The following is a 25,694-nucleotide window of genomic DNA, read 5'->3' on the forward strand; positions in this document are numbered from 1 at the left end:
AAAGATTGTTAGGGGGGGGGAGGTGGCTTTCCACTAAATCTGTATATTTGGAACTGTTTCTGCTTCTAAACTGTTTCTTTGGAACTGCTTTTCTTTTAAAAATAGTCATACCAAGAGGACAGAGTCAATAGAGTCACTTGTTAAATAATAATGATTTGAACACATATGCTTTAAGTGTTAATGTTTTGTCTTGGATATGTGATACCTCCTTAAAGTGCAGCAATGAATTTGGTAAGGAAGTGTCGTGTTTCAAAACCATAACTTTGATTTATGTCTTTGCAGAGATTTCTTGAAAGCGACGTTAGATCTCCAAATTTAATCTCTAAGAAGAATCTATATTTGCACAGACTCTTCTTTCATGCAGATGCTGTGCATGTCTTCAAGTTTCAGTTGTGGCTAATCAGTGTTAATTACAACTCCAGAACCATGCCTGTTTGGGTTTAAGCCTACAGAATCATAAATAATCCATGGTAATGTATATTTTTGTCTTGCCAATTCATAGATAGACTATCAGCTTGCAGCTTGGCCTAGAAAATAGCATTTTAAAAGGCCAATAATGACATTTTAAATATAGATATATTATTTAATCATTAAAGCACTCTCACCTCCAAACATGTTCCTGGCACTAACCTACAAGACTGTTTCCAAGTGCTCTATGAAGCTGTTTCCAAGGCCCTGGTATTCTCCATATCCCTAAGCCACTCTTCAAAATGTGATTTATTAATTCATCCAGTGTGAATGTATCACAGAAACATCGGAATTACTTTATTTAAGCAACCATTGCCCACACTGCCTATTTTTTCATATTTTCCAAGTTTCTACCACATCTGAAAAATTAACCCCACATAATTTCATATCGGTTTGTGTATTTTTTTGATTAGATAAATTCAGATTAGCTCGAATGCTACATATATCCTAGGAATAAAAAGAAAAGCTTTTGCTCTGAAAACAGAAAAACGGTGAAACATGAATTTGTCTGCTTCTAACCAAAAGACTGTTTCATCACATAAGAATGCTTCTGACGCATAGAGTTTTCCCACGAGGGCACTGTGAAATATTGAACCCTTGAGCCATCCTCCAAGGCCTTAAAATACAGGGGTGGACTTCAGTGACATTGCATATTTTGAAATGATTTATCAGTGATCGATTGCTAACGTCTGGCTGCACAGCTCAGGCTGTTAAGGAGAAAAACATGTGTTTAAGGAAAGGAGGCTGCTTGCAACGTGGCAACGGGGCTCGTCCCATTCTCCCCTCTGGGGATACTTAAAGGAGACCCAAACATGCGGGACAGAAGAGGAGGTGTAACTATAAATGCTGCTTAGGGCTGCAGACGTGGCGCTGTCTGTGTCTCAGCCTTCTCTCCCGGAAGTATAATACCTTTTTATTTCTCCCTTCTAAACTGACTGTCAAACAATTTCTTCTCCTTTTTGTGGATTATGTTTCTTGTATTAATTGCAGGTGTGGAGGATCTTGAGTAATGATTAATGTTCCAGTTTAATGGATTTAATGGATTTATTTTTATACTTTTATCACAGTTAGATTTTATTATTGTTTTTCTTTATTCATAATTTTATGTTAAATTTTGTGTTTGTCTGACACAAGTGCACCATCAGGTCTGCAGTAAATTGAAGATTAAAAAGGATTATTACCACTGGTATTATTAACACCACAGGTAGACAGGAAGTCACCACATAATTACCATATTGACACATTCAAGGCTGAGAAAGCTAGAAATTATGTCAGATGCAGTAATTTGTGTAAATTAGTGACCATTCATTCAGACTAGGAATTTATATGAATTTAATAGTTTAGAAATGAAAAGAATGGAGCAGAACAGAACTTCATAACAGTATGTGAATATCTTCCATCCTGTAAAATAACAAAGTGGATGATTCTTGTAACACATTTTTCGGTATTCACATTAAAATAGTGTTGCTTCTTGCTACTTTAAGAGTCTATTCAGTAAAGTCATGAATTATGGTTATGAAGGCAAAGATGATGATTATCATTATGACTATTAATATGAGATATTTGCCTATAAGGGCAATTGCAACAACAATTTTCCAATTTCCAAGATCATCCACAACTTTTTTTCTGTTTATGTTATTGAGGCCATTAATAACTTGTTTTGACCATATAAAAACCCCCTGGAAAATGTACTCTCTTCCAATTTAGTACCAAACACGTTTTTAAATTGCAGGCTGCCCTCTAGAGGCCACTAAAATACTACAGGATTATGTTTGGAGCACAAGGTCACCGTTTTCTTTCAGGGAAAGAGGGTTCAGCTACACATACCACTATTCAAAAGCACCATAACCCTAGCCTGGAGAAGCACATCTCTGTGTTTTAATGTGTAATTGCTATATAATCTAATCTAATTTCTTATAATCTAATCTAATCTAATCTAATTCAGAGGTTTCATCTGGAAAACTCTGAATCAAGCATTGTTGACTGAGATACCGGTTTTCATGACAAATATGTATATTGCAATATTGTATGTATATTTATTAAACTGTCAATGACATGACAGCATATTAATGTATACAGGAGCATAAAATGCATTTGTAAAACATTAGTATTAAATGATTTGGGAAAAATTATTATAAATATAAAAACAATTTAACACACCCCACAATTGAATGTTTGACTTGAAAAATTCATTTCCTATCTAGAGACTGCATAATGTACATAATCTAATCTAATTTAAACACACAGAGTTACAGCTTCACAGAGTCACACAGTAAATGGCAAAACCGAAACCATGTTGCACTTTCCTCTTCTGTTGCTCCTCCTCCATCTTAAATTTCCCTGCTGCATTCTACCTAATGCTCCAGAAACCATTATATTTGCCAGCATTGGTCTCTCCTGTCTGGACAAGTTTAATCACATTCAGTCCATAGCTACATCTGTCAGTTGGGGTCAGGAACAAGTTTTCTGCCACCTATGTCTTGCAAAGCATTACCGGACAATGCTATTGTGGATGTTATAGAAAGGCCACGACACACAAATGGAGGATTTTAAATTGCATCTAGGAGTTCATACATAACTGCAAAAGTAGCTCTGCTGCTCAAAGTACTGCTATCAGCATGAGGCCAACTTAGAACTGGCAATTTTGCCAACTTTACCACGCACATCCTGAATCAACAGAATTATTAACAAATGCTACGAAATGGTTCCTCTCTTCTTTTCAGTAACTTGGCCCTTTGGTTTTCAGCATGTGAATAGAGTAGTGGTCTTTCAAAGTTGCAGACTCATAGCCGAAAGCATTCTTTACTCTGCCCTTCTACAACACTACAGACCTTTTACACAAATGCATAGCTGCTGAACAAGATATGCTTGACGAAATCACATCTATGACCTAGCACATTTCAATTTGTCATCTTTGATGCAAAAGTACAGTACATCAGTATTTTAATTCAATTCAGAATCCAGTAGTGTTTCCTCACCTATGGTCAAATCTTTATCCTTCTCAAGCTTCACTTTCCTTGCTGATGCTAATATGAGAAAATAAAATGTTCATTCTGCCTAATAGCACTGAAATAAGAGCTGTGGTGTGTCACAGAGCTCTTTCGTACAGTTTCTGGTCCTTTTATTCACTGTTTTTTTCAAAGCTGAGTTCAGTAAATTAAGTTTGTTAAAGGGCTGCTGCTGATTCAATTTCCTTTGAGTTATTTTTGGTCTTGTGCTCAAACAGAACACTAAAGCCATGAAAACAGCCATAAACATTTTTAAGGACAATGCACAATGGTTTGAAGACATTTATGCATCCATGTATATTGCAGCACCGGACACTTCTTGCTTGTGTTGCACATGCCATGGCAAAACCATTAGAGAAGACAAATGTACTCACTGAGAAAAATATGTGTATACTTCTTGAGCAAGTCATGCAGAATTAATTTAAGTATACCATATCTACCATATCTGATGATAGTCAGCCGACCACATCTTGATTAATGACAATTCCCTTTACAGTTAAGAATGCATTTCCCTAAGAATATGAGTTGCTGTTTATTATCTTAGCTTATCTTATCTTAGCTTATCTTTATTATCTTAGCTTCCCTGCTCAGTCTGGGTAGGAAGCTAATAAAATAGTATTTTGTGTAAACTATGACTGTCACTATGACTGGGACTATTTGTCTTGCATCATTGTTAAAAGCTATCATTTAATAGAATGCCAATTGGGATTGGAGCTCTCATTAACCAAGTTACGTGTTTGTGTATACTGTACTAATTCATAACTTAACAGACAAGGATGAAAAAAGGTTGAGAACAAATAAGGATATTTATCTGATAACCTCATGTTTCACTTTCAGAAAAAGTATTCTAATAAAACCATCTAATCAGAACAAATCCCTGTCAGACTTGTGAATGATCACAGTAAAAATAGTGATGACAATACATTTTTTATTTAAGAACATTTTCTCATTCAGCACAGCACCCTTTTTGTGAACTTCTGGCTTAGGGAAAGGAACAAAGAGCTGGCATGCCACAAGTGCACCACATACCGCAAATGAATTAGCTAGCTACTGCTGATTCCAGGGAATTATACCGTCACTCACACCTTTGTGATTGTGTCTTGGAATGGTTGACTTGGTTTACCCTATGAATAGCACATGACAGGCATTACCATAACAGTCTATCCTCTACGTACCAACAACCAAACTGGATATACTGATATAAAGCTATCTTAACATAGCATTAGTATTAAACTAGCCATTTTTCTCCTCCAGCTGAACCAGGCTCCTTAACAAGGCCTTCGGGTTCCCTCATCTGGACGAAGGAAGCTCTCTAATTCATGACCCTGCATGGAGCGCACTGTGTCAACCTTGACGCCAACCTAGAAATTGTTTTAAAAAGCAGAAATCTGGGGATTGATATTTAAAATCTAACAATCTTGAGAAACAGAGCTTTTTAATCTCAGTGACTAGGGCTGAGTGCATTGTATCATTCAATTCCATTAATAAATTCCGTTATCTAAAGGAGATGGCTGAGTTACGTCATGTTGCATGCTTATAGAACTGTGATGGCGAAGTGGTTAATGCAATTGACTGGAAATTCTGTGCCTGTTCTGTGTCCAAATGCTGCTTGCAGCCGAATTTCTTTTCAGCCTTCAAAGGATAATGTCAGCTGATGAAGTTGAGATGGCCGAGTGGTTAAGGTGTTGGATTCAAAATCCAATGGGATTATCCCGTGCAGGTTCGAACCCTGCTCACAGCATCAAACCCTCTCGTTGTGTACAGAGCGAACATGTATTTCTAGCAAATGTGTCCTTGTGTTGCTTCAAGGAAGCTAATCAAAAGCTTGACGAAAGTGATCAAATCTGGGGGGAGGGCTTTTGCTATCTGCGTGTTTATGTTGTGGAGATGAGCGCATTCAGGAAATCCACACTGTTTCATGTTAACAGCCTTAACCCTTAGCCTGTTGGTTGTTTTCTCATTTTATTAGCTGTGAAACCAGTGATGAAGATGTCTTCAAACCATTGGGCAAACTCTACTTGATGTCCAGTTCCAAACTTTCACCACTTGGCCTTTACAGCTATAAGGCCCGGGAGCTATTTTCCGTGGTTAGGGTGTGTTTATTTTTCTTTTGATTAGTTTCTGTCCAGTTGAAGGCATTAAGGACTCGGCCATCAAAGCTACAAAGCCTTAATGTAGCAGGAAAAGTAGCTATCAATTTCTGTCATTATATTCTCTTTGTTCCTTCCTTCATTTAAACCATCAAGATACCATCTGACATGGCTGCGATGGCCGAGTGGTTAAGGCGTTGGACTTGAAATCCAATGGGGTTTCCCCGCGCAGGTTCGAACCCTGCTCGCAGCGCTGTGACTTTTCTGCCTTCAATGGATAAATGTCGCCAGCCTCACCCACTCATGTCCTATATCAGGACAGCCGTCTGTGAAAAGCATCATGGTCTTTGGTCTGGCTCTGCACCCACTGCGCTGACAGTCTAGGAAAGGTGTCTGATTGGATATTGTCTTTTCAGTCATGCCGTGCAAAGTCTGGATGGACAGAAATGAGCAAAAATTTGCAGTTGGCATCGGATTGTGTTTTAGAAAACGTCACCCACATTCTGAAGGTCATGTAAACAAAGTCAGCTGTGATTTTCATAGGCTAAGAGAGATCAGTAAAGTTGATCCATAACTTGGTCTAGACATTCACTGTATGAAAACATTTAGCAATAGGGAGGGTGTTCAAGTTTCACAGTCTTCATTACGGGGTGTTGCGGTCACCAGTGTTAAAATTCATCTAGTACAGAAAGGAAGAGCGGTCAAACACACAAGCTGCAAGGCATTGTGTCTTTTATCAAAGAACTGGCTCCACTGGGGCTTGAACCCAGGACCTTCTGCGTGTAAAGCAGACGTGATAACCGCTACACTATGGAACCATGCGCCGACCTCCGTGGTAAGTCGAAGGATTCATGCGCGACAGTTCATGTCCTTTTTGCAGTCTGGTCATAACCACTAAGAGCGAGCCTGCGGTAGGCCATGAGTGAATAGTCAGCATCCCAGTAAACACGCCCGCTCTGAGATATAATAGGATGGCTCTTTCCACACTGAGAGTTCCTGCTGTGCAGGAAGTCGCCGGTTTGTGATGATCCAGTTTACTTTCCGCACTCTGTGGAAACGTTACATCACATTAGATCATTGGCAATTAACAGACGCTCTTATCCAGAGCCTATTAAATCAGTTATAGTTGTATTTTGCTTTTTTTCTACACTGTTACCCACTTATACAGCTGGATATCTATAGAGGCAATGGTGGGTTAAGTACCTTGCCCAAGGGTACAGCAGCAGTGCCGCAGCGGGGAATCGAACCGGCAACCTTTGGGGACCATTCCTGCTCCTTAAACACGATGCTACACTGCCAGACTTGCTTGTTCAGCAGTTTGAGTGAACGAACGAGCACATGTTTCCTGAAGCTGTGATGGCCGAGTGGTTAAGGCGTTGGATTCGAAATCCAATGGGATTGTCCCGCGCAGGTTCGAACCCTGCTCACAGCGTCAAACCTTCTTGTTGTGTGCAGAGCGAACATGTCTTTCCAGCAAATGTGTCCTTGTGTTGCCAACTGAATACGGTCAAGGAAGCTAATCAAAAGCTTGACGAAAGTGATCAAATCTGGGGGGAGGGCTTTTGCTATCTGCGTGTTTATGTTGTGGAGATGAGCGCATTCAAGAAATCCACACTGTTTCATGCTAACAGCCTTAACACTTAGCCTGTTGGTTGTTTTCTCATTTTATTAGCTGTGAAACTAGCGATGAAGATGTCTTCAAACCATTGGGCAAACTCTACTTGATGTCCAGTTCCAAACTTTCACCACTTGGCCTTTACAGCTATAAGGCCCCGGGGCTATTTTCCGTGGTTACGGTGTGTTCATTTTTCTTTTGATTAGTTTCTGTCCAGTTGAAGGCATTAAGGACTCGGCCATCAAAGCTACAAAGCCTTAATGTAGCAGGAAAAGTAGCTATCAATTTCTGTCATTATATTCTCTTTGTTCCTTCCTTCATTTAAACCATCAAGATACCAGCTGACATGGCTGCGATGGCCGAGTGGTTAAGGCGTTGGACTTGAAATCCAATGGGGTTTCCCCGCGCAGGTTCGAACCCTGCTCGCAGCGCTGTGACTTTTCCGCCTTCAATGGATAAATGTCGCCAGCCTCACCCACTCATGTCCTATATCAGGACAGCCGTCTGTGAAAAGCATCATGGTCTTTGGTCTGGCTCTGCACCCACTGCGCTGACAGTCTAGGAAAGGTGTCTGCTTGGATATTGTCTTTTCAGTCATGCCGTGCAAAGTCGGGGATGGACAGAAATGAGCAAAAATTTGCAGTTGGCATCGGATTGTGTTTTAGAAAACGTCACCCACTTACATTCTGAAGGTCATGTAAACAAAGTCAGCTGTGATTTTCATAGGCTACGAGAGATCAGTAAAGTTGATCCATAACGTGTTTTAGACATTCATTGTATGAAAATATTTAGCAATAGGGAGGGTGTTCAAGTTTCACAGTCTTCATTACTGGGTGTTGCGGTCACCAGCGTTAAAATTCATCTAGTACAGGAAGGACGAGCGGTCAAACACACAAGCTTCAAGGCATTGTGTCTTTTGTCAAAGAACTGGCTCCACTGGGGCTCGAACCCAGGACCTTCTGCGTGTAAAGCAGACGTGATAACCGCTACACTATGGAACCGTGCGGCGACCTCCTTGGTAAGTCGAAGGATTCATGCGCGACAGTTCATGTCCTTTTTGCAGTCTGGTCATAACCACTAAGAGCGAGCCTGCGGTAGGCCATGAATGAATAGTCAGCATCCCAGTAAACACGCCCGCTCTGAGATATAATAGGATGGCTCTTTCCATACTGAGAGTTAAGCCTTCTGTGCAGGAAGTTGCCGGTTTGTGATGATCCAGTTTACTTTCCACACTCTGTGGAAATGTTACATCACATTAGATCATTGGCAATTAACAGACGCTCTTATCCAGAGCCTATTAAATCAGTTATAGTTGTATTTTGCTTTTTTTCTACAATGTTATCCATTTATACAGCTGGATATCTGCAGAGGCAATGGTGGGTTAAGTACCTTGCTCAAGGGTACAGCAGCAGTGCCGCAGCGGGGAATCGAACTGGCAACCTTTTGGGTACCAGTCCTGCTCCTTAAACACGATGCTACACTGCCAGACTTGCTTGTTCAGCAGTTTGAGTGAATGAACGAGCACATGTTTCCTGAAGCTGTGATGGCTGAGTGGTTAAGGCGTTGGATTCGAAATCCAATGGGATTGTCCCGCGCAGGTTCGAACCCTGCTCACAGCGTCAAACCCTCTTGTTGTGTGCAGAGCGAACATGTCTTTCCAGCAAATGTGTCCTTGTGTTGCCAACTGAATACGGTCAAGGAAGCTAATCAAAAGCTTGACGAAAGTGATCAAATCTGGGGGGAGGGCTTTTGCTATCTGCGTGTTTATGTTGTGGAGATGAGCGCATTCAAGAAATCCACACTGTTTCATGCTAACAGCCTTAACCCTTAGCCTGTTGGTTGTTTTCTCATTTTATTAGCTGTGAAACCAGTGATGAAGATGTCTTCAAACCATTGGGCAAACTCTACTTGATGTCCAGTTCCAAACTTTCACCACTTGGCCTTTACAGCTATAAGGCCCGGGAGCTATTTTCCGTGGTTAGGGTGTGTTTATTTTTCTTTTGATTAGTTTCTGTCCAGTTCAAGGCATTAAGGACTCGGCCATCAAAGCTACAAAGCCTTAATGTAGCAGGAAAAGTAGCTATCAATTTCTGTCATTATATTCTCTTTGTTCCTTCCTTCATTTAAACCATCAAGATACCATCTGACATGGCTGCGATGGCCGAGTGGTTAAGGCGTTGGACTTGAAATCCAATGGGGTTTCCCCGCGCAGGTTCGAACCCTGCTCGCAGCGCTGTGACTTTTCTGCCTTCAATGGATGAATGTCGCCAGCCTCACCCACTCATGTCCTATATCAGGACAGCCGTCTGTGAAAAGCATCATGGTCTTTGGTCTGGCTCTGCACCCACTGCGCTGACAGTCTAGGAAAGGTGTCTGCTTGGATATTGTCTTTTCAGTCATGCCGTGCAAAGTCGGGGATGGACAGAAATGAGCAAAAATTTGCAGTTGGCATCGGATTGTGTTTTAGAAAACGTCACCCACTTACATTCTGAAGGTCATGTAAACAAAGTCAGCTGTGATTTTCATAGGCTACGAGAGATCAGTAAAGTTGATCCATAACGTGTTCTAGACATTCATTGTATGAAAATATTTAGCAATAGGGAGGGTGTTCAGGTTTCACAGTCTTCATTACTGGGTGTTGCGGTCACCAGTGTTAAAATTCATCTCGTACAGAAAGGAAGAGCGGTCAAACACACAAGCTGCAAGGCATTGTGTCTTTTATCAAAGAACTGGCTCCACTGGGGCTTGAACCCAGGACCTTCTGCGTGTAAAGCAGACGTGATAACCGCTACACTATGGAACCATGCGCCGACCTCCGTGGTAAGTCGAAGGATTCATGCGCGACAGTTCATGTCCTTTTTGCAGTCTGGTCATAACCACTAAGAGCGAGCCTGCGGTAGGCCATGAGTGAATAGTCAGCATCCCAGTAAACACGCCCGCTCTGAGATATAATAGGATGGCTCTTTCCACACTGAGAGTTCCTGCTGTGCAGGAAGTCGCCGGTTTGTGATGATCCAGTTTACTTTCCGCACTCTGTGGAAACGTTACATCACATTAGATCATTGGCAATTAACAGACGCTCTTATCCAGAGCCTATTAAATCAGTTATAGTTGTATTTTGCTTTTTTTCTACACTGTTACCCACTTATACAGCTGGATATCTATAGAGGCAATGGTGGGTTAAGTACCTTGCCCAAGGGTACAGCAGCAGTGCCGCAGCGGGGAATCGAACCGGCAACCTTTGGGGACCATTCCTGCTCCTTAAACACGATGCTACACTGCCAGACTTGCTTGTTCAGCAGTTTGAGTGAATGAACGAGCACATGTTTCCTGAAGCTGTGATGGCCGAGTGGTTAAGGCGTTGGATTCGAAATCCAATGGGATTGTCCCGCGCAGGTTCGAACCCTGCTCACAGCGTCAAACCTTCTTGTTGTGTGCAGAGCGAACATGTCTTTCCAGCAAATGTGTCCTTGTGTTGCCAACTGAATACGGTCAAGGAAGCTAACCAAAAGCTTGACGAAAGTGATCAAATCTGGGGGGGTTTTGCTATCTGCGTGTTTATGTTGTGGAGATGAGCGCATTCAAGAAATCCACACTGTTTCATGTTAACAGCCTTAGCCTGTTGGTTGCTTTCTCATTTTATTAGCTGTGAAACTAGCGATGAAGATGTCTTCAAACCATTGGGCAAACTCTACTTGATGTCCAGTTCCAAACTTTCACCACTTGGCCTTTACAGCTATAAGGCCCCGGGGCTATTTTCCGTGGTTACGGTGTGTTCATTTTTCTTTTGATTAGTTTCTGTCCAGTTCAAGGCATTAAGGACTCGGCCATCAAAGCTACAAAGCCTTAATGTAGCAGGAAAAGTAGCTATCAATTTCTGTCATTATATTCTCTTTGTTCCTTCCTTCATTTAAACCATCAAGATACCATCTGACATGGCTGCGATGGCCGAGTGGTTAAGGCGTTGGACTTGAAATCCAATGGGGTTTCCCCGCGCAGGTTCGAACCCTGCTCGCAGCGCTGTGACTTTTCCGCCTTCAATGGATAAATGTCGCCAGCCTCACCCGCTGATGTCCTGTATCAGGACAGCCGTCTGTGAAAAGCATCATGGTCTTTGGTCTGGCTCTGCACCCACTGCGCTGACAGTCTAGGAAAGGTGTCTGCTTGGATATTGTCTTTTCAGTCATGCCGTGCAAAGTCGGGGATGGACAGAAATGAGCAAAAATTTGCAGTTGGCATCGGATTGTGTTTTAGAAAACGTCACCCACTTACATTCTGAAGGTCATGTAAACAAAGTCAGCTGTGATTTTCATAGGCTACGAGAGATCAGTAAAGTTGATCCATAACGTGTTCTAGACATTCATTGTATGAAAATATTTAGCAATAGGGAGGGTGTTCAGGTTTCACAGTCTTCATTACTGGGTGTTGCGGTCACCAGTGTTAAAATTCATCTAGTACAGGAAGGACGAGCGGTCAAACACACAAGCTGCAAGTTGCTGTGTCTTTTGTCAAAGAACTGGCTCCACTGGGGCTCGAACCCAGGACCTTCTGCGTGTAAAGCAGACGTGATAACCGCTACACTATGGAACCTTGCTGTGAGCCCCTTGGTAAGTCAAAGGATTCATGCGCAACAGTTCATGTCCTTTTTGCGGTCTGGTCATAACCACTAAGAGCGAGCCTGCGGTAGGCCATGAGTGAATAGTCAGCATCCCAGTAAACACGCCCGCTCTGAGATATAATAGGATGGCTCTTTCCACACTGAGAGTTAAGCCTTCTGTGCAGGAAGTCGCCGGTTTGTGATGATCCAGTTTACTTTCCACACTCTGTGGAAATGTTACATCACATTAGATCATTGGCAATTAACAGACGTTCTTATCCAGAGCCTATTAAATCAGTTATAGTTGTATTTTGCTTTTTTTCTACAATGTTATCCATTTATACAGCTGGATATCTGCAGAGGCAATGGTGGGTTAAGTACCTTGCTCAAGGGTACAGCAGCAGTGCCGCAGCGGGGAATCGAACCGGCAACCTTTTGGGTACCAGTCCTGCTCCTTAAACACGATGCTACACTGCCAGACTTGCTTGTTCAGCAGTTTGAGTGAACGAACGAGCACATGTTTCCTGAAGCTGTGATGGCCGAGTGGTTAAGGCGTTGGATTTGAAATCCAATGGGATTGTCCCGCGCAGGTTCGAACCCTGCTCACAGCGTCAAACCTTCTTGTTGTGTGCAGAGCGAACATGTCTTTCCAGCAAATGTGTCCTTGTGTTGCCAACTGAATACGGTCAAGGAAGCTTGACGAAAGTGATCAAATCTGGGGGGAGGGCTTTTGCTATCTGCGTGTTTATGTTGTGGAGATGAGCGCATTCAAGAAATCCACACTGTTTCATGCTAACAGCCTTAACCCTTAGCCTGTTGGTTGTTTTCTCATTTTATTAGCTGTGAAACTAGCGATGAAGATGTCTTCAAACCATTGGGCAAACTCTACTTGATGTCCAGTTCCAAACTTTCACCACTTGGCCTTTACAGCTATAAGGCCCCGGGGCTATTTTCCGTGGTTACGGTGTGTTCATTTTTCTTTTGATTAGTTTCTGTCCAGTTCAAGGCATTAAGGACTCGGCCATCAAAGCTACAAAGCCTTAATGTAGCAGGAAAAGTAGCTATCAATTTCTGTCATTATATTCTCTTTGTTCCTTCCTTCATTTAAACCATCAAGATACCATCTGACATGGCTGCGATGGCCGAGTGGTTAAGGCGTTGGACTTGAAATCCAATGGGGTTTCCCTGCGCAGGTTCGAACCCTGCTCGCAGCGCTGTGACTTTTCCGCCTTCAATGGATAAATGTCGCCAGCCTCACCCGCTGATGTCCTGTATCAGGACAGCCGTCTGTGAAAAGCATCATGGTCTTTGGTCTGGCTCTGCACCCACTGCGCTGACAGTCTAGGAAAGGTGTCTGATTGGATATTGTCTTTTCAGTCATGCCGTGCAAAGTCGGGGATGGACAGAAATGAGCAAAAATTTGCAGTTGGCATCGGATTGTGTTTTAGAAAACGTCACCCACTTACATTCTGAAGGTCATGTAAACAAAGTCAGCTGTGATTTTCATAGGCTACGAGAGATCAGTAAAGTTGATCCATAACGTGTTCTAGACATTCATTGTATGAAAATATTTAGCAATAGGGAGGGTGTTCAGGTTTCACAGTCTTCATTACTGGGTGTTGCGGTCACCAGTGTTAAAATTCATCTAGTACAGGAAGGACGAGCGGTCAAACACACAAGCTGCAAGTTGCTGTGTCTTTTGTCAAAGAACTGGCTCCACTGGGGCTCGAACCCAGGACCTTCTGCGTGTAAAGCAGACGTGATAACCGCTACACTATGGAACCTTGCTGTGAGCCCCTTGGTAAGTCAAAGGATTCATGCGTAACAGTTCATGTCCTTTTTGCGGTCTGGTCATAACCACTAAGAGCGAGCCTGCGGTAGGCCATGAGTGAATAGTCAGCATCCCAGTAAACACGCCCGCTCTGAGATATAATAGGATGGCTCTTTCCATACTGAGAGTTAAGCCTTCTGTGCAGGAAGTCGCCGGTTAGTGATGATCCAGTTTACTTTCCACACTCTGTGGAAATGTTACATCACATTAGATCATTGGCAATTAACAGACGCTCTTATCCAGAGCCTATTAAATCAGTTATAGTTGTATTTTGCTTTTTTTCTACAATGTTATCCATTTATACAGCTGGATATCTGCAGAGGCAATGGTGGGTTAAGTACCTTGCTCAAGGGTACAGCAGCAGTGCCACAGCGGGGAATTGAACCGGCAACCTTTTGGGTACCAGTCCTGCTCCTTAAACACGATGCTACACTGCCGGACTTGCTTGTTCAGCAGTTTGATTGAACGAACGAGTGCGTGTTTCCTGAAGCTGTGATGGCTGAGTGGTTAAGGCGTTGGATTTGAAATCCAATGGGATTGTCCCGCGCAGGTTCAAACCCTGCTCACAGCGTCAAACCCTCTTGTTGTGTGCAGAGTGAACATGTCTTTCCAGCAAATGTGTTCTTGTGTTGCCAACTGAATACAGTCAAGGAAGCTAATCAAATGCTTGAAAATACTGATCAAAACCAGGTGGGCTTTTGCTATCTACGTTTTTATGTTGTGGAATTGAGCTCATTCCACAAATCCACATTGTTTAATGATAACAGCCTTAACCCTTGATCTGTTCATTGCGTTCTCACTTTATTAGTTATGAATGTATTGTTTAAGATTTCTTCAAATCTACGTTGCTTGTAGAATCTTCCTGAAACCAATCCAGTACAAGTGGTTTTGTGTCTTTTTGTGTTTCAGTACATTGAATAAATTCACAGCACTGGTTTTTAACAGTCTTGATCCTTCACAGATCTTAACATTGAAAGGTACATACTCTGGCACATGGATATTATTACTTCAGACCGATTGCTAAGATAAATTTGGAGGCTTTCTTCCACGAACATAACATCATTTTACATTTCAGCAAATATGGAAACCTTTCCGACATTTTCTGCTTCCACCTCGTATTGCGATGAAATGTTCAAATCTATACCGAAGGAAGATATTATTATACCGTTCTGGAAAAAGCCATGGCGTGTTTTCATAAGATTGATTACTACGTTGTTAAGGGGTGAAGCTGTGTCTAAAACATGACCGACACATAGGAGTACTTTCACCACTCCTTCTGTTCAAAATAACTCAAAATTAAATTGTCCGTTTAAACGGACAATGCTTTGTCGTCTACTCTGAACTCTACGCATCGAGTTCAGTACTCATGATTCTAATTGCGTGTTTTTGCCCATTTGTGCTTCTTTTCAGTAGGGTATATTCACTATAATGGGGTATTATCTTGTCTGCATAATCTTGGGGTCATAATATATATTAAGTGCTGAAATGGGGACATGTCTTGGAAAAATTCGGAGGTCGTGGCTAGAGGCTGAATAGGCCTACTTGGTTGTATTATCCTTCGCATTCTAACTGTATTCATGTTAGAATTACATTGCATATTACAGTTACATAGACTGCATCGCTGATATAGCCTACAAGAAGATAAAGAAAGATATTTTTCTCATGAATGAACAGCACCATCTTCTGGTTGTCCGAAACTGCTTTGTATAACTAGTATCGTAGCTACAAGCACGGCCAATTGCATACTGGGTGAATGAAAAGTAATTTTAAAGTAGGCCTACGTTCAATATAGTTTAAGTGGTTTAGGTTAAAGACAAATCCACACAAATAAATCTGAGTGATCAAAAGTATAATTTTGACTGCGATAAACCAAACTCTTTTCAAGAACTTTGAGGCATTCATCAAATAGGGTAGCCTATTTGTAGCCAATTATTATGGTCACATTTTCCAGTTGTGCAAGCTAATATACGCTAGCCTTACCAATACTGACTTCAGGTCAGTTCAAGGCATAACGCGGTTGCCCCTTCTTCATTTTTTTGGAACAGTTACCCACAGCATTTTACTCTTTAAAAACACTGACATAGCCTACATAGGTAATGTGTTAAATCAGTGCTGCAAATTACCTGAATTTCAACTTTGCACTGCAACTTCTTTCGGTCTTGTCTTTTTTCCCTTGTTACTGCGGATAGCAGTATTTTTAGCAACATTAATTCGCATGTGCGCGATGAATCTCAGGTACTTATTCCGATCTGATAATCGCTCATTTATTTTGAAGTTTTGTGGCGCAAATAAACGTTTCCATAACTACACGGTCAGCTGACCGATATTCTGAACACATGTGATCATACCAAAATCAGGGACTTGAACGCTCCACACATCTCCGCGGTGAGCTGCGGTCGCTGATCAGCGGCTGCTGTAAGCTAAGGAATACTACATCTGAAAGTGACGGTAACGTTGTATCCGTATTTTCGGACCAGATCTATTGATATGTAGTTTCAGCAACAGGGGGCATAAAAGTCATTTATAGTGGGAAAACGAATTATCTCTCACTTTTTTAGACTAAGACAGGATCTGTAATCTTGCGGCTCTATTGATTATAGGCTAATGTGTGACAAGGTCGCTAGCTACAGTAGCCTACCAGGTGGTTACTGGTACCCAGGATATGCTTCCGGATATTGCGGTTTCGTCCGTCGTGACTGTGGTGCCGTGTCTGTTTGATTTCTTGTGCGTTGTTACCGTTTGATTCGTCAGAAAGTTAAATGTTGTCACTCAGTATTGCTTTTGGGTGTTCCTGCCTTCAGCTAAACTAATGAACAGCGTTTGCATCCATACTGCTTGCCTTCTTTATATAAAGCGTAGGTTACAAACCGACCCTTCCCAACTCCTCCAAATATCTCGCTTGCTATATAACGTCAGAACTGGGCAGAGGCAACGAGTCTTTGAAGTAGGCTATGTTTTATTTAAACACATAGCTACAGTGACAAGGAAAAGTGTGCATTCTGTTTTTTTTTTTCTAATTTTGCTGTAGTTCGAATTTGAGATTAGTTTTAACTGCAGCAAAAGTATTATTAGTGCAACACAAACACATAGCGTGTATGAAACCGTTTATGAAGACATTGTTCAGTCTGATTTAAGGAGGGGGTGGAACGGAAAGCAATTAATGCAATTTGTGGGATGTGAGTTGGAGAGCTGTCACTTCAAGCCAGTAGCTTACAGCTCAGCCCGGGATGTTCCTGCACAACGACACTTGGGAGAATTTCATCCTCTAGTGTCCTCTCTGGTCTTTGAATTTTATCTCACCGTTTGCAATAGCTTTTCATTTCACATCGGCTCACATCGTTTGCCCACTTCAAGTTGAGAGAATTGTGCTGTAATTGAGTTTGACCTGGAAATGTGAAGTTTACCTAACTGTTCCAGGAGAGGTTCCGGGAGAGGAAAGGGTAAGTAGTTTTGTGCAATACCTTTCAAAAAGGAATAAATTGATGTTGGTTACTCAATCAAATTTCTGTTCTTGCCTGAGATGTAGAGGTTGTCATCACAGCAGTATTAAACTTTGGTCCCTGAAGACACGAGAGAGTATCTTGTTTGTTAACCTAGCTATTTCAGACAAAATTATATAATTACCAACCAAATGTTTCTGGTATTTTTAGGTGTACCCTAAAAATTGCTTCATTCTACTGTACCCTGAGATACAGTAGAATGAAGCAATTAAGAAAATGAATTATTTACCTCCTTTACTGTGTAAATGAACATATTGCAAGAGTGGAATCGGTGAATGAATATAAACCTCGATTTCATTTGTGGTGCTGAAAACACTCTAGAAATCAAGTGTGAAGATCTCTGTCTTCTGGATGAAATTCTGGATGACCACAAACCTAGTTCTGACCTGTTCATCTGATGTTTGGCTGATGTTGTGTCTTCAAAAAAGGAATGATTGTTGTAGAGCTGACCTTTTGGTATCATCAGCCACAGAAATGCACAGAGGTTTCTTCAAAGAATCACATTCCAAAATTATATGATTTATCGAAATGAAACCGCATTGTGTTTTTCAACTGAGCTTCATGGTGTAGAGTACTCTTCACATCCCCCAGGCACCATTTTCCTTTAATATCCTCTCCAGATGGCCCGGCTACAGTAATCACGGTCATTTTTGTGGTGTCATTGCAGTGGCTGGATGCAGGGAGGGCACACTCTATCACAGGTATCTTAGAAGCTCTGGGCTACACGCTGTACCGTCGAGACTACCATGACCAAGGACAAAAGCAACGCTTTTGATGGTAATTTACCTAATTCCAGCTTTCCACTGTAGGAATCGGGTCTAGCAAGAATGTCTCCTGTTGTCATTATCTCTAGATAAAAGGTAGGTCTGCATCCCTGCAGCTGTGCCTTTGTATAAACAGCACTGGTTTTCAGCCTTGATACTCAGAGCAGAGTTGTAACCAGAGCTATGTATGTGATAATGATTTATGCTAAGATTTAAGGCAAAATTCTGTCCTCTCTGACCATGCCTCATGCATTGCAAGCCAAATTTGGATCTCACTGTTCAGGATTTCTTTTTACTTGCTGGCCATTCAGGCCAATGTTCATGGATTTTAGTGGTTTATATAAAACCATTTGTTGTCCAAATTTAATATTTCAAATTTGAAATATATTTCATTTTATTTTCATTATTTAATACTGTAATACATGCACACTCTAACTGAATTTCTTAGATTTGTTGTCAAACATTTAATCTCAGCTAAATCCAAGTAGAAACCACATTTGTGACATTTCAATTTGCATTCATCATAAGTACACATTTGACCATTACTCTTCATGAAAGAACTGTAGAAATCTTGCCAGCCCAGTCAAATGTCTCATTTGGTATATTTCACAAATTGATCTGGTGACTCAAACAGTATTTGGAAAGGGAAAGTGAATTTATCTCAGTCTTTTCTCATAGCTATTTCCTGTTTCTATTTCCTATCATCTTCAGTTGCTCAGATTAACAACAATATGATTTGTATTGACAGCTCGCGTAATTTCATAGTCAGTTCATCAGCCAGGGTGTATTTTCTTTGGGCTTTTTTAGGAATGCAAGATGCACAGTTGGGAGACATTCCCTCAGCTGGTTAATCTGATTTGTTGTACTGAATTTCCTTGAACCCTGTCCTCTGTGGGAATGTGTAGTAAAGCAGACATTAGAATTTGCCTTTTGGTTGGTGCTTTCTGTAACTGGCATGTGTCTGACATGCTTACATTAGCTCACTAGCGTGCCTTGTCTGCAGTTTTAGGCTACAGTACATGTTGTACTCCTGTTTAAGTTTGAGTTTTTGGTCATTTGGTTTTTTTGCCCAAACTCAGTGGGTTTTGTCATGCTCAAATTATTACTAAATTTTGAGATGTCTTAAAACAAAACTTTTTTTAGTAAAATGATCTTTATTTGTGATCTGTTTTTCTCAGATTGTCTAAGTAGGACAGCCCCTTCAGCTCATGGGAAAAGCTTCATCATGTGATTGTAACTTTGTGAGAGATAACCAGTGTGTGTGTGTGTGTGCTTCTGTGTGTTTGTATGTACATGTGTGTCTTGGTATGTGTGTCTATGTGTGTGTGTATATGTGTGTTTGCTTGTTTTTGTCTGTCTGTGTGTTTGTGTATCTGTGTGTATATGTGGCTATGTGTATATTTGTGTGTGTCTCTGTGTGCATGCCTGTGTGTGTGTGTGTGTGTGTGTGTGTGTGTGTGTGTGCGTGCATGTGCATATACGTATCTGTGTCTCTGTGTGTGTTTCCCCAGGCGCTGTGCTGACCAGCATACCGGGAAGCCCTACAGAAGAGACAGCTCTCTCTCCCACAGTCCCTCAAGGCCCCTCCCACCTCCAGAGCCAGTATGAGAGGATTGGAGGCAAAGGCGGCTCTTCGTAAGGATGTTCACACCGTACTGCATTTGGAAACTCTGGCCTTGACCTTTACCTCAGGCCTCACAGGGAAAGTTAATGAAAAATGCTATCTGCGTGCATGGTAATGCTGCCTTTGGAAGCATGTTATTGCGGTGGCTGCCAAAGTCAACTACCTCGCCATTTCAGCTGCCTGCGGAATTTTGCGGTGACAGCCTATTATTATTTTTTAGAATTATTTCTTAGGTGGATACTCACATCAGTTTTTAAAACCACCACAGTGAGGTACCTTAAATGCAGATCATAAGAGCAACAAGAACCACAAGCACATAGACATAGAATTACTGCTAATATGTACAAACTATGAACACTGAATCTGAATACGCGGACATCCGTGTTGCCACAATTTTTACTTCCTGATTAGAGGCATATTTTACAGCAAAGTGGAAATGATGTATTTTTCAGTTGCTGCATCCCATATGCGTATAAACAGAAAGGACCACAAGGAGTTGACAGTAGGATGCCTGTGTTGAGGATTCAGACTCTTCAAATTTAGTAGCAGCCTGCCTTCAGAAACAGAAACCAGACCTCGTTCCGGTGTCCTCAGTGACTCCTCATTCATCAGCATCTGACAGCCAAGCAGCTCATTAGCTGAGATTACATTGCACAGCCAAACTGAAGTCATTCCAGTGTCAAAAAGGTAGTCTGTTTGCTGTAGTACTACATCTTAGTTTCCGTTTCTGTAATGCCAAGAAAGGCTAGAGGTCTCCAAATTCAATGAAGAATGAGCATATTTGTAGGTGAACCTGGCTCCATGTTAGTTTAATTGCTGTGTAATTAATATAAGCGGCAGTATAATATAACTTCATTGCCGAACGTTGGAGGTGAGCAGTTCATTGTTACTGTTGATTCAGTGCTTGAAACCTCTCTCTGACCCAATACACAACCACTGATACCTATTCAAAGTGAACAAAGGTCAATGTAATATCTGTTCAGATACATTTTTGTGTTCATTTACTGGATAGAAAGTTAATTTGTAATTTTTCTTTTTTTCAGCGAACATTTCTTCAACTATATAGAAGATGACTGTACTGCTCAAGTAGAATTTTAAACTTGTGATTTAGTTTCTCACATTGACTGCTTGTTTGATCAGTTGTGCATTAAATTAGTGAATTAAATCCTATCACATTATATTATAGTGCGTCAAACTGTGTTGCATTCAATTACAGTGCATCAAATTGTATTGAATTGTGATGCATAAAATCATGTTGCATTGAATTACACTGCCTTAAATAGTATTTTATTGAATTGCAGAGCATCAAATCATATTGCATTAAATTATAGTGCATCAAATCATATTGCATTGAAGTGCATTGCTTCAAATCTTATTGTATTACATGATAGTGCATCAAATTGAATCGCACTGAATAACATTGAATGTCATATAGTGGCTCATATCATATCATAGCCATGCATCAGTATTTGCACTGAACTGTTATGCCCGAGGTTGGCAAGGCCTGTGTTAGACCCTAGGTAAGTCTTTAGTTATGGCACTGCCATAGCACCTTTTAAAAGCTGATAGCCTGTCGATTGGGGGTGATTGTTGAATTAATGTTTTCTGTGGAATTATATTAAGAGTCTTTCAAGGTCCATGACTGCGATGTTTGCGTCCCAGTACACATGCCACAATCGATGTACGTTTGCTGCATTTATTGCATCATTGAAGTTTAATGGCAAGAACAGGCCATTCAGTTCAGATGTCCTCATCATTCTGTCCATAGTCTGTGGAGTGTGTCTAGCACTGTATCAGGTCTTGTTTCTGGCTCTATGACTCTCGGCTTCCCCTCTCTATGTATTAATAATTCTGAGTGGAAAAAATACATGCTAGTGTCAGTGTGGAATTTACCTTTACCCTTTAATTTCTGTCTGTTTTTTTCCCTGTTCTGCTAACAGAACTTATCTTAAAATAGCATCCATTGTCCACTTTATTAGTCCCTTTTAAAATATTATAATTCCTGTGTCTCCTCAAAGAGGTTAAAGTGATTAAGTGTCTTGAGTCTGTCTTTAAGTTTCTGGGTTTTCTCTGTCTCCACAGGTTTTCTCAAACACTGATCCACCTAATCAAGGGTAACATTGGCACGGGGCTACTTGGCTTGCCATTGGCTGTCAAAAATGCGGGACTTGTGGTAGGTAGCCAATCAGACTCATTGAGAAAACCAGGGGACAATAAGGAGGTATGCCTACTTCACCTGATGTGTTAATCTAGTTATATAGTATTTTATGGTTTTTGTGTATATATGTTCTTTAAAACTGCTTCAGGCATCTTGTTTGAGTGCTGTTTCCTATGAAAATACAGTTATTTTTCAGGACATTAGCATGAAAATCCCACAGATATGTACTCATATCTGATGCGGTCTGCTTTAAACATGAATGTACAGAATGTCTCACTGTAGATGATGGGTCTGAGCATCAGACAAAGGTGTTTTTCAGGGGACTGGAATGAAAGCATCACTTGGACAGTTTCTGTGATCTTTCAAACAGTTAATGCAGAAATGGAAGTGTGAAGATGGTAATATTTTTAATGATTTATTTTTCAGACACCTGTTAAGTTGACTTGCTTTATTATGCTGTAGAGAGCTGAAATGGCTCTTAATCTTAGTCTTCTTGTTTTGTTTGTTTCTCTGCAGCTGGGACCCTTGAGTCTCCTGGTGATGGGGATCATTGCTGTCCATTGCATGAACGTCCTTGTGAGATGCTCTCATTGCCTAAGTGCCAAGTAAATTCTCTTGTATTTACTCTTTTTCCCTTGTGTCATGTCTGCGCTGTGCTCTTACAATGATCTTGCACCAAGAGGATTTTCCATGCTATCACCTGTTGCGAGCTCCTCTGCACTGCAACCACTAAGTGCTGGAAATCAAACAACTGGATGGGGCTTAGGCACAGCACTTAAAGCCTGGAAAGCTGATCAACATTTGTCGCTAATTGTCCTCAAATGCAAGCACTTCTTTTTTCTTCTTCTTCACAAACACAATGCTGTAAGTTTAGTGATCACCAAAACTGGGGTAAAATGAAATTATGTTTGTATAGAATATAAAAGTAACTCTTGCATTTAACTAGTCAGTTGAACCTCATGAAAAATTGGCTGTTGGCTGGATCCAGGGGAAATTGTTGGAATTTTGAATGTAGAGTCCCCAGTTCCATGGCCTTAACTGGGGATGGGCATGAATACCTAGGTCCTAGTCGGCTCATCTGAAACAGTGCCAGCTACACTGAAATATGCCAACCAGGGAGGTCAGTAAATTAAAGGTTTAGTTTGCTGTCCCTTTAGATATACACTTGCTTTTAAAAACTGTTGCCATACAAGGAGGCATTTGTATCTGCTTTTAGTCATTTAGCAGAGGCTCTAACCAAGAACAGTGTACAATACAAAGGAGCATAAAGGCATATGAAAAAGCCATATAAACAACAGTATGCACAGAAAACATCAGACCACGTTTGAACAACTGGCAGTGCACCACAGTAATTACTTTAACAACAGCTCCTCTCAGTGCATGAATCAGAGCAACCCTGAAGTGCTCTACAAGAGGAGAGATACATTCCATTCATCAAAAACATGAAGTGCTTCTGAACATTTTTCATTTTGAAAAGTCAAAATGGTATGTGTGTATTATTATTGTTGGTATTATTACTGTCATTGATGTTCTGATGACAGTTAGGACATTTTCTGAGAAGAGAGAAGTGAAAATGTTGATGGAGACAGTGAAAACATGTACTATTCTTTTTTTCTTTAGGATTGGTTCAGTAATAATAATAACAGTGTACTAAGCGTTACTTTGCAAGCTGGACTAATGATCGAAGAGTGCTTTTGGTGATGTGTGTTTTGTGGTCTGTTTTTTGTGTGTAAAGTGGTCTAAACCATCCATGCCTTGTTTCTCTACCTAGGAAAGGGAAACCGTTTTTGACTTATGGGGAGGTGTTGGAATACAGCATGGAAAACATCTCCTGGATGAGTAGGCACTCGATTTGGGGAAGGTAATTTGGTCAGATATGAGGAATGTCTAAAATGTGTTGTGTTGGCTTAACATGGCCTCAAATAGTGTGTGCGAAATGTGTCAGGCTCATGATAGGTCGGTCAGGTGTTGCTTAAGCATGTCTGTACATTGTAGACTTGTCACATGTGCGCCCATTGCAAGGTGGACGTAAGGGTGTTTTTTGCATTTTTTCACACCCGCACCAAATTCTCAGCGTGCTACAGTCAACCTTTTGCAGTCTAGTCTCATAAGCAATATATTTATCATTCAGTGACATTGTTGCTTGTGTCCTTGGATTCCTGACACTTGTGGCTTCAATGTGTGACATTCTCACTGCTCTCAAGAGACTGTTTAATTATCTGCTCTTCAATACTTACTTCCTCCTCTTCGCTCTCTGTGGACCTTAAGGCCGCAACATAAGTCTTTGCCGTGCTGGACTGCCCTTGGCGGGTTTTTTAGTCTCTCCCCAAGATGAACCCATGTCCCTCGATGGTCCATCACCAACCTTTCAATAACTAGTCCTTAAATTCATCCTTACCCTGCTGCTTACCACAACTGAATTGTGTGTTGTCTTGTGCCCAAAACTTCATCAAATATGGCCTTTTCAATCTGCTAAGTGAACTTATCCTTTAGTGGTACAGTGTTCTTATCACACTTTCCTGTCTTGTATCCTTGTATTACAGTGTCTCTTGGGCCTTCCCAACCTTTTTTCCTCCCTTGTGTCCTCCAGTGTTACAGTATCTCTGGTGTGTCCTCACCATCCTCTCCCCTCCCATCCCCCAGACGCCTGGTGAATGTGTTCCTGGTCATCACCCAGCTTGGCTTCTGCTGCGCCTACTTTGTGTTCCTCAGCGAAAACATCAAACAGGTTAGACACCTTTCTCCCAGGTAAACATTCCAACCAGGAATGCCTCTGCACAACCAATGTTCCTTAAATGTTGCCTTTATATTGTGAATATCTGATCCTAGGGATAGTGCTTTTAAAGGTGATGCTTAGTTTTTAACCCATTGATTGAAATGCTTGACCAGTCTTAAAGTACCTGAAATATTTCCATAGTCTTGAAATTCATGACTAATTATCTGTTTTGTCAGTGATATGAACCAAATACTGGTAGTTTTGTGAGAAGGATGTCACAGATTGCTAAGGTTGTGGTCAGTATTATAACGGGGCTGTCATGAGAGTCAAAACAGGGCTTAAGATGGGTTGTTTACCCTTGTTTGACTTTTGATTGGCCTAGACACTGATTGGCTGTGTGGAACATACACTCAGAGAATGAAGGAGCAGAAGGAAAAGGAAACTTGCCTCTGTTTCCCACAGTCACCATAAGCATTATGTGCCTTTCTGTATTTTGGAACGGTAGTAAGGGAACTTAGACTCTTAAATAAAGGATTGTTGTTTGAATCCACTGTTGTGCGAGTGAGCAAGGTACTTTACCTGAACGTGTGATAATTATTATTTTTGTCTGATGTAAATAATATGAAATATACATTCTCTCCAAGCATTGCATTTTAATATTACTTGAACATCTTCTTGCCTGAATGTTTTTGTCTCTTGCTACTTGCTACTGATTGAGAACTGGCTGAATATTTCATCATCTTCATGCTGATTTGCATAATCTTGGTTTTGATCAATGATCAATGAGTTTTTGTGAGTGTGTCATGATGGTCACGTGTAAGAGCACCAAAAAAAAAAAAAAAACACAGGCAGCATTCAGAGCCCTTCCCTGTTTTTTCCCTCAGCCTGATTAGTTGCCACAAGAGGGCAGTGTTTTACTTTGACACAGTCATCTGCACATGTAGTTGGACGCTGTCACTGCTGAAGTGAATTTAAGCTGCCAATCATCACTGTACCTCTCAGAATGGATCAACACCAAAGTTAGTCTTTGTTGAATAAAAACTGTGCTTGTGCACACATGTCACGACTGGGATGGGATGGTTATGCTTTGTTGTGTAAAGAATGGAGTTTCACTGCCTTGTGCACATAGGAAATCCATCACAAAATTATTGGAGCAAAAGATAACTGGATTTCCCTTATGTGTACTCTTTGAGTAATTTGAACATTAGGCACATGGCAAGACAGAAAACATGCTCTCTATTTTCTGTTTTTGTTACATGTAAAGTATGCCGTGGGAGCATTTGAACAGAGTGAATGGTTGGATTACTTATTCTCTGGAACACT

General features: G+C 41.1%; 1 protein-coding gene and 16 non-coding genes across 17 annotated transcripts in view; 12 read left to right on the forward strand and 5 right to left on the reverse strand.

Annotated features, from left to right (window-relative positions):
- Positions 1 to 5,135: 5,135 nt before the first annotated feature.
- Positions 5,136 to 5,217, forward strand: trnal-caa. The gene has a single exon. It is a non-coding gene; the product is annotated as a tRNA-Leu (tRNA).
- Positions 5,218 to 5,737: 520 nt separating this feature from the next.
- Positions 5,738 to 5,819, forward strand: trnas-uga. The gene has a single exon. It is a non-coding gene; the product is annotated as a tRNA-Ser (tRNA).
- Positions 5,820 to 6,311: 492 nt separating this feature from the next.
- On the reverse strand, positions 6,312 to 6,384 carry trnav-uac. Its single transcript has one exon. It is a non-coding gene; the product is annotated as a tRNA-Val (tRNA).
- Positions 6,385 to 6,916: 532 nt separating this feature from the next.
- Positions 6,917 to 6,998, forward strand: trnas-cga. The gene has a single exon. It is a non-coding gene; the product is annotated as a tRNA-Ser (tRNA).
- Positions 6,999 to 7,530: 532 nt separating this feature from the next.
- Positions 7,531 to 7,612, forward strand: trnas-uga. The gene has a single exon. It is a non-coding gene; the product is annotated as a tRNA-Ser (tRNA).
- Positions 7,613 to 8,109: 497 nt separating this feature from the next.
- trnav-uac lies at positions 8,110 to 8,182 on the reverse strand. Its single transcript has one exon. It is a non-coding gene; the product is annotated as a tRNA-Val (tRNA).
- Positions 8,183 to 8,718: 536 nt separating this feature from the next.
- trnas-cga lies at positions 8,719 to 8,800 on the forward strand. The gene has a single exon. It is a non-coding gene; the product is annotated as a tRNA-Ser (tRNA).
- Positions 8,801 to 9,332: 532 nt separating this feature from the next.
- trnas-uga lies at positions 9,333 to 9,414 on the forward strand. The gene has a single exon. It is a non-coding gene; the product is annotated as a tRNA-Ser (tRNA).
- Positions 9,415 to 9,911: 497 nt separating this feature from the next.
- trnav-uac lies at positions 9,912 to 9,984 on the reverse strand. The gene has a single exon. It is a non-coding gene; the product is annotated as a tRNA-Val (tRNA).
- Positions 9,985 to 10,516: 532 nt separating this feature from the next.
- Positions 10,517 to 10,598, forward strand: trnas-cga. The gene has a single exon. It is a non-coding gene; the product is annotated as a tRNA-Ser (tRNA).
- Positions 10,599 to 11,119: 521 nt separating this feature from the next.
- On the forward strand, positions 11,120 to 11,201 carry trnas-uga. Its single transcript has one exon. It is a non-coding gene; the product is annotated as a tRNA-Ser (tRNA).
- Positions 11,202 to 11,698: 497 nt separating this feature from the next.
- On the reverse strand, positions 11,699 to 11,771 carry trnav-uac. The gene has a single exon. It is a non-coding gene; the product is annotated as a tRNA-Val (tRNA).
- A 536-nt stretch (positions 11,772 to 12,307) lies between these two features.
- trnas-uga lies at positions 12,308 to 12,389 on the forward strand. Its single transcript has one exon. It is a non-coding gene; the product is annotated as a tRNA-Ser (tRNA).
- A 521-nt stretch (positions 12,390 to 12,910) lies between these two features.
- trnas-uga lies at positions 12,911 to 12,992 on the forward strand. The gene has a single exon. It is a non-coding gene; the product is annotated as a tRNA-Ser (tRNA).
- Positions 12,993 to 13,489: 497 nt separating this feature from the next.
- On the reverse strand, positions 13,490 to 13,562 carry trnav-uac. The gene has a single exon. It is a non-coding gene; the product is annotated as a tRNA-Val (tRNA).
- Positions 13,563 to 14,098: 536 nt separating this feature from the next.
- trnas-uga lies at positions 14,099 to 14,180 on the forward strand. Its single transcript has one exon. It is a non-coding gene; the product is annotated as a tRNA-Ser (tRNA).
- A 2,797-nt stretch (positions 14,181 to 16,977) lies between these two features.
- The window catches only part of LOC118775468 (proton-coupled amino acid transporter 1-like), a 33,213-nt gene continuing 24,496 nt past the window's right edge, over positions 16,978 to 25,694 (forward strand). Inside the window, exons 1-7 of the mRNA XM_036525407.1 lie at positions 16,978 to 17,049; positions 17,777 to 17,886; positions 19,385 to 19,508; positions 21,580 to 21,670; positions 22,172 to 22,260; positions 23,427 to 23,516; positions 24,299 to 24,383. Of these exons, the coding sequence (XP_036381300.1) occupies positions 17,856 to 17,886; positions 19,385 to 19,508; positions 21,580 to 21,670; positions 22,172 to 22,260; positions 23,427 to 23,516; positions 24,299 to 24,383 (510 nt within the window). The 5' untranslated portion in view covers positions 16,978 to 17,049; positions 17,777 to 17,855. The remainder of the gene's footprint in view (positions 17,050 to 17,776; positions 17,887 to 19,384; positions 19,509 to 21,579; positions 21,671 to 22,171; positions 22,261 to 23,426; positions 23,517 to 24,298; positions 24,384 to 25,694) is intronic.

This window comes from Megalops cyprinoides, chromosome 3 (genome assembly GCF_013368585.1).
Source record: "Megalops cyprinoides isolate fMegCyp1 chromosome 3, fMegCyp1.pri, whole genome shotgun sequence".
NCBI lineage: Eukaryota > Metazoa > Chordata > Actinopteri > Elopiformes > Megalopidae > Megalops > Megalops cyprinoides.